Here is a 7,529-nt window from a genome sequence, read left to right as displayed (position 1 = left end):
TAGCCCTTGATGGCTGCTATGTTCCCCCTCTTGGCCCATTAAGCCCATATCTTTGTCGGGGTTGCCCGGAACCCCTTTCCGGTGACCTGATATGTACCCGGTACCCCGGAACACTTTCGGTGTCCAAATACTATTGTCCTATATATCAATCTTTATCTCTTGACCATTTAGAGATTCCTCGTCATGTCCTGATCTCATCCGAGACTCCGAACAACATTTGGTCACCAAAACACATAACTCATATAATACAAAATCGTCATCAAACGGTAAGCGTGCGGGCCCTACGGGTTCGAGAACTATGTAGACATGACCGAGACACCTCTCCGGTCAATAACCAATAGCGGAACCTGGATGCTCATATTGCCTCCTACATATTCTACGAAGATCTTTATCGGTCAAACTGTAATGACAACATATGTTATTCCCTTTGTCATCGGTATGTTACTTGCTCGAGATTCGATCGTCGGTATCTTCATACCTAGTTCAATCTCGTTACCGGCAAGTCTCTTTACTCGTTTCATAAATACATCATCCCGCAACTAATTTATTAGTCACATTGCTTGCAAGGCTTCTTATGATGTGTATTACCAAGAGGGTCCAGAGATACCTCTCCGATACTCGAAGTGACAAATCCTAATCTTGACCTATGCCAACCCAACAAACACCTTTGGAGATACCTGTAGAGCATCTTTATAACCACTCAGTTATGTTGTGACGTTTGATAGCACAAGGCATTCCTCCGGTATCCGGGAGTTGCATAATCTCATAGTCAAAGAAATATGTATATGACATGATGAAAGCAATAGCAATAAAATTGAACGATCGATATGCTAAGCTAACGGATGGGTCTTGTCCATCACATCATTCTCCTAATATTGTGATCCCATTCATTAAATGACAACAAATGTCTATGGTTAGGAAACTTAACCATCTTTGATTAATGAGCTAGTCTAGTAGAGGTCTATTAGGGACACAGTGTTTTATCTATGTATCCACACATGTATCAAGTTTTCGGTTAATACAATTCTAGTATGAATAATAAACATTTATCATGATATAAGGAAATATAAAATAATAATTTTATTATTGCCTCTAGGGCATATTTCCTTCAATCCTAGCGGCACTCGGAACGAGGGTGGCCGGTGTAGAGGCACTTGTAGAAGACGCTGGCCTTGCGGGTCTTGCCAGAGGTTGCGTCGAGTGTGGTAGCAATGCGTGGTAGCTAGGGCGATGGCGACGCTGATGAGGGGAGCTCTAGTGTCGGCGAATGCGAACAGTCTCCCATGGGACTCGTCCCATCCTCTGGCTCCTCCACCGGCAACATGTTTTGGATCTCAGAGCGCGAGATTCGCCTAGGGGTGACCTCGATCGCCGGGAGGGTGGTAAGGGCACCGTTGTAGAGCACCACATGATACGAATGATGAGGGCTCACAGAGGAGGATGGGCTCTCCTCCAGCCAGTGTAGCTCGCGGGGGCGCCCCTGACCGAGGAAGTCGAGGAGGCCATGGGGCGGTGGCTCGGGGCTTAAACGGTGGATGCCGGGGCCGGAGTGGCCACCCGTGGTGTCGTGGGGTGGGTTGGTGGCTAGGAGCGGGGGCCACACGTTCGGTTATTTTCTTTAACAAAGTATAGACGCAGGCGCTCATATATACGCGTATACAATCACCTCTGTGAATGCACACACGTATACCCTACCTCTATGAGCACCTCCGAAAAACTGAGCCTGCATATTATCTTGGGATTTTACAAAGTCACCGTAGTCGCCTCATAATTGACGGAAACATCTCCTCCCACTGAACGCGCATCATCACAAGTCCTATGTCAGAATAAATGCGAGCACTAGTAGAATTTAAACTTTGATGGGTTGGAATATCATTGTCCTTCTAATCATCCAACACAGGTTGATTCGCAGAGGCTATCATTGGCAGCACAAGTCAACATGCCAAGATACCTCCAAACGTGTGAACGCAGACAACATCACATACATGGTATGAACGCATGCCTTCCTCTTGACGAAGGTCAAGGTCAAGGTCGTCGCTGAGTGCGAACCTCCGTGAGTTATGACTGATTTGAAAGACTGAAACACACATATATGAACATATAATCCCGGGGCCCAGGAGGCATTCGTCACCAACCAACCTGTCCTCTGCCTAGAGAGGATGGCGCTTGCTGCCCGGTCGTCTGTGCGCTCCCTGGTGCTGCTCGTGTCGCACGGGAGGCCACAGCTGAGCTCATTCTTCTCCTCCTCCGCCGCCGCCAGAAGCGTGCCGCCGCCCATCCCAGGAGCTGATACTCCTCCGGCCGCTGCAGCCGTCCAGACCCCAGGTAGCATGGTAACCAGCACAGATTAATGCTTCCTGCACGCACGCGTCTCCTTCGGTTCCATTGCTAACAGATACTCCATTACGTTTTGCAGCTCCGCCAGATCGTCCACGCACCAAGCAGGAAGAGACTGTTGTTCACCCACTCCCTGGGGTGCCACGCCCACGCCCACGCCCACCCCCACGCCCACCTCAGGCCGTTAAAGATGTAGCCGGCAAGGTTTATCCGAACGCCCCAGAAGATCCTAGTAGTGCACACCCAACTCCTGATCAGGGTTCATCTAGCACACTTGAACCTGTATTTCACATCTTTGAAGATCCTCGACACCGGCTTGTTGATCCACCGGGTCGACCTCCACTTCCAGCCGTTAAAAGTGCAGCCGGCAAGGCTTATCTGGACGCCCCCGAAGATCCCACCACACACCCAGCTCCTAATACTGGTTCATGTAACGCATCTGAACCTGTATCTGCTGGCATCTTCGAAGATCCTCGACACCCAGTTCCTGATCCATCAGCTAGGGGGCGTAGCGCCATGACCGACGGCGACGAGCCTGCGCAGTGCACCAAGGAGCATCCCAAGTACCCAGTTCCCGACAGTTCAACTGACGAGGGCCCTGTTGAGGAACATCCTGCATACGCTACTCCTGGTTACGGTTCATGTAGCACACCTAAGCCTGTGCCTGAGAAACCTCCCTCCGGCACCTACGAAGATGTTAAGCAGCGGGATGTTGATCCACCACGCCCCGCGCGCGAAGGCGTTGGACACCAAGTTCCTGATCCGTCAGGTAGGGGGAGTAGCGCTTTGCCCGAGGCCAGAGCAGTGCACCCAGGGCCCTCCGAAATACCCAGCCCTGGACAGTTCCAAGTGACGACATCCTTCAGACTGAAGTCATAGGTACGAACTAGATCCTAGTATCCTACTGCTATTGTATAGCGTCGAAGAAAAAACTGGGCAGCTTCCCTTTGGCTTCTCCCTGTACTGGGCTGTATATACTGTAGACTCGTAATTTTATTTGGGATGAAGTGATCCAAATTCTATCGTGTTATACTAACATAGTACAAACGGTGTGGACGTTGCGTCGATGTGTACTTGTCCTCCAAAGATTGTTATGTATTGCCTCTCATATATATATATACCTCATGTAGTCTCATCTAAAACCGGCATGTCGTCTCGTGCTTATAATACTCTTTTGTCGTACTGGATTGCGCCTTCGTGGGTTCATAGTTTTTTCTCGCAAAGTTTTCATGTTAAATTCATGTTTTTCATGTCTCGTTTTATCTATTTTTTATGGTTACTGGCTAGTTAGTTAGGCTGTTCGTAATGGGAGTATCATAGGTAGTATTATGCATGCCAACTAAGCAATTTTGATGAAGTGGTATAGAATTAAATGAAGAAAGGGAGGCTTGAGTATCATATCATGATACTGTATCATATTAAATGATGTGCTATTTTTGTGTCATGCATGACAATAAATATAGTCTTCTATGATACCAACATATGATACTATGCATTAGGGATGTAGTATCATAGACTAGTATTTTATGCATGATACTAGTATATGATACTCCCCATTACAACCAGCCTTACTGCTGCGATTTTGTAATCTCGATACATGTTGTCAAGGAAAGGAATCGTGGTTGAAGATCATGAAAAGTGAGTACGGATAAGGCCTAGATGATGTATAAGATTCTAAAAACACGTAGGAGTAGAAAAACCACATATATCCTAATGAATAAGGGTGAATAAAAACTAAACCACACGAAAAAAATTGGCGGTAGAGTATAATTAAAATGTCATTACTCCAGTCAAATCACATGAAAAAGCTCAAAATTACTACACCACAAATGATTTTGTGTTGTTTTTTGTGCATTATAGTAATCTTTTTTCCCTATTTAAAAAAAATTGGAGTTAATGATGAGTTTACAAATGGGTCCAACATTCTTTCTAAATAAACAAACACACATATCTCTACACGTGAAACTAGCAACCTTCAAAGAGACATATATTTTATTGGATGCCCTCAAAGAGACTCTAAAGGACATATAAATAAATGTAATTTACTCACATAAGACATCTATCATGAATAAACAAATACACTACTTTTATATAAGACTAACTTTTTGTGAAAGACATAAATAACAAAGACAAAAAGGTGACTTCGACCCAAAATACATTTTGATTTTAGTTCTCTCCCCAACCTAATATGGTCATTAAATTCTCTGACGACATTGATAAAGGACACCAACATTATTTCACCACCTCTAAGCCAATGGTTCCGTGGCAACACACGGGCATCATGTTAGGTATAAAAGAGGTTAGAGTGGATAGTGAACTCCAAACGTTTCCTTTGAAACCTTAACAAAGTCGACTGAAACCCTACGATTTCTACTAAGCCCTATGCAAACAAAATGTATGAACCCGGTTGAAATGCTCATGATTGAGTACCAAAACAAGTAAATGAACTGATTTTTAGGGGTTCTTACAGTACTACGGGAGGGCCCCGCCCTCCTACCGTCATATGCCCATCGCCCAATCTGAGTGGGGGCGATGACAATGTCGTCATTGACTGCGCTAGATCGATCAGCCACTAGTAGAAAAAGGGGCTTTCGTTCGGGCCTGGCCAGCCCATTAGTCTCGGTTCTGTCACGAACTGGGACCAATGGAGGCATTTTGTCCCGGTTCGTGAGCCCAGGGGGCCGGCCGGGGCCTCGTGGGCATTGGTCCTGGTTCGTCTGGGCCCATTTGTTCTGGTTCTTGGCACGAACCATGACCAATGGGCCTCGCTTCTGGCCCACAACCATTGGTCTCGGTTCATGGCAGGAACCGGGACAGAAGGATGGCCTTTAGTCCCGGTTCCAGCCACGAATCGGGACCAATGAGTTGCCTATATATACCCCATCGCTGGCGAGCAGAGCACTCCACAGTGCTCTGTTTTTTGCTAGCCGGCGAGGGGGGTGGCATTGGGTGCTCTAGCTCACCTCCTATGCACATGAGGTGTTCGATGAAATGACCGAGCCACATTAGTTAAGCTTTCTCCTCTCGAAGCTCGACCTCCGAGCTCCATTTTTTTCCGAGATTTGTCTAGGTTTAGCGGTCCGTCATACCCCGTCCTCGTCTTCACCGCCGTCGATCGCCCGCGCCGATCTCGTCGCCGGCACCACCGTGGTGAGCCTCTTGTTCTTATCTTCTTTCTGAAAGAAAAAAATCTTACTTTAGATACATACTTGTCTAATTTTCTTACTTTTGACACACATAATTATATATAATACACGCAGATGAACCGGCAATGGATGTACGGTGACAGACACACCTCTGAGTACATTAAGGGCCTGCATAATTTTCTCGAAGTGGCTGAGGCAAACAAGCAGATCACCGGAAGAAGCCCGCCATGTGTACCGGTGATCACGTACTTGCTATGGTCTCTCATTTACACATAATATTTGGAACGGGTCCCGACGGACTAGCTGTTCTGAATGACGCTGAGGGACGCGCACCCATGTGGAAGAAGAAATCTATATTTTGGGACCTACCCTACTGGAAAGAGCTAGAGGTACGCTCTTCAATCGACGTGATGCACGTGACGAAGAATCTTTGCGTGAACCTGTTAGGCTTCTTAGGCGTGTATGGGAAGACAAAAGATACACCTGAGGCACGGGAGGACCTGCAACATTTGCACGAAAAAGACGGCATGCCTCCAAAGCAGTATGAAGGTCCTGCCAGCTACGCTCATACCAAAGAAGAGAAGGAAATCTTTTTTGAATGCCTGCTCAGTATGAAGGTCCCGACTGGCTTCTCGTCGAATATAAAGGGAATAATAAATATTCCAGAGAAAAAGTTCCAGAATCTAAAGTCTCATGACTGCCACATGATTATGACGCAACTGCTTCCGGTTGCATTGAGGGGGCTTCTACCGGAAAACGTCTGATTAGTCATTGTGAAGCTATGTACATTCCTCAATGCAATCTCTCAGAAGGTGATCGATCCAGAAATCATACCAAGGCTAAGGAGTGATGTGGCGCAATCTCTTGTCAGTTCCGAGCTGGTGTTCCCACCATCCTTCTTAAATATCATGACACACGTCCTAGTTCATCTAGTCGACGAGATTGTCATTCTGGGCCCCGTATTTCTACACAATATGTTCCCCTTTGAGAGGTTCATGGGAGTCCTAAAGAAATATGTCCGTAACCGTGCTAGGCCAGAAGGAAGCATCTCCATGGGCCATCAAACAGAGGATGTCATTGGGTTTTTTGTTGACTTCATTCCTGGCCTTAAGAAGATAAGTCTCCCTAAATAGCGGTATGATGGGAGACTGACTGGAAAAGGCACGCTAGGAGCGGACTAAATAATATGCAGGGACGGGCATTCTTGGTCTCAAGCACACTACACAGTTCTACAGAACTCTACCTTGGTGAACCCGTATGTCGATGAATATAAGAACAGTCTGCGCTCCAAACACCCGAAGTAGTGTGACAACTGGATTACATATGAACACATCAGGACTTTCAGCAGTTGGTTGGAAACACGTCTCAGAGGTGACACCACTGTTCGTGATGAGTTGTACTCATTATCCAGGGGACCATCTTCGACTGTATTGACTTACAAAGGATATGAGATAAATGAGAATACATTTTACACGATCGTCCAAGATCAAAAGAGCACCAACCAAAACAACGGTGTCCGCTTTGATGTAACAACCGAGAGGGGAAAGGACACATATTATGGTTACATAATGGACATATGGGAACCTGACTATGGACATGATTTAAAGGTCCCTTTGTTTAAGTGCAAATGGGTCAATCTATCAGGAGGCGGGATACAGGTAGACCCATAGTACGGAATGACAACAGCGGATCTGAACAATCTTGGGTACACTGATGAACCGTTCATCCTAGCCAATGATGTGACACATGTTATTTATGTGAAAGACATGTCTACCAGACCGAGAAAAAGAAAAGATAAGGAAGAGAATACATCATACGATGAGCCAAAGCGCCATATAGTTCTTTCAGGAAAAAGGGACATTGTGAGTGGAGGGCAAGACAGACATGTCTGAAGATTATGAAAAGTTTCATGAAATTCCTCCCTTCAGGCTAGGCTACCCCGCCGCCGTCGCCGTCGCCTTTGCCCCCGAGCCCACGCCGACGTCGTCCGCCGCCCTCGAGCCCACGCTGTCGCTGGCCGCGCCCCTGCGCCACGCGCCGTCGCCG

General features: G+C 46.8%; 1 protein-coding gene across 1 annotated transcript; it reads left to right on the top strand.

Annotated features, from left to right (window-relative positions):
• Positions 1-2,140: 2,140 nt before the first annotated feature.
• Positions 2,141-3,373, top strand: LOC119334629 (vegetative cell wall protein gp1-like). The gene is made up of 2 exons (XM_037607167.1): positions 2,141-2,325; positions 2,417-3,373. The coding sequence occupies exons 1-2, from the start codon at positions 2,160-2,162 to the stop codon at positions 3,214-3,216; spliced, it is 966 nt and encodes a 321-aa protein (XP_037463064.1). The 5' UTR covers positions 2,141-2,159; the 3' UTR covers positions 3,217-3,373.
• The last annotated feature ends 4,156 nt before the right edge of the window (positions 3,374-7,529 follow it).

The sequence above is a fragment of the Triticum dicoccoides genome, chromosome 7A (assembly GCF_002162155.2).
Source record: "Triticum dicoccoides isolate Atlit2015 ecotype Zavitan chromosome 7A, WEW_v2.0, whole genome shotgun sequence".
Taxonomy (NCBI): Eukaryota; Viridiplantae; Streptophyta; class Magnoliopsida; order Poales; family Poaceae; genus Triticum; species Triticum dicoccoides.
The sequence above is the reverse complement of the archived record's forward strand: the minus strand, read 5'-3'. Positions and strand labels throughout refer to the sequence as shown.

What these genes read in the sequence shown, in the direction of transcription:
- LOC119334629 (XM_037607167.1), top strand. Translation starts at nt 2,160, where the DNA reads ATGGCGCTTGCTGCCCGGTCGTCTGTGCGCTCCCTGGTGCTGCTCGTG. An exon ending in TGCAGCCGTCCAGACCCCAG is followed by an intron (nt 2,326 to 2,416) that starts GTAGCATGGTAA and finishes TACGTTTTGCAG; the next exon opens with CTCCGCCAGATCGTCCACGC.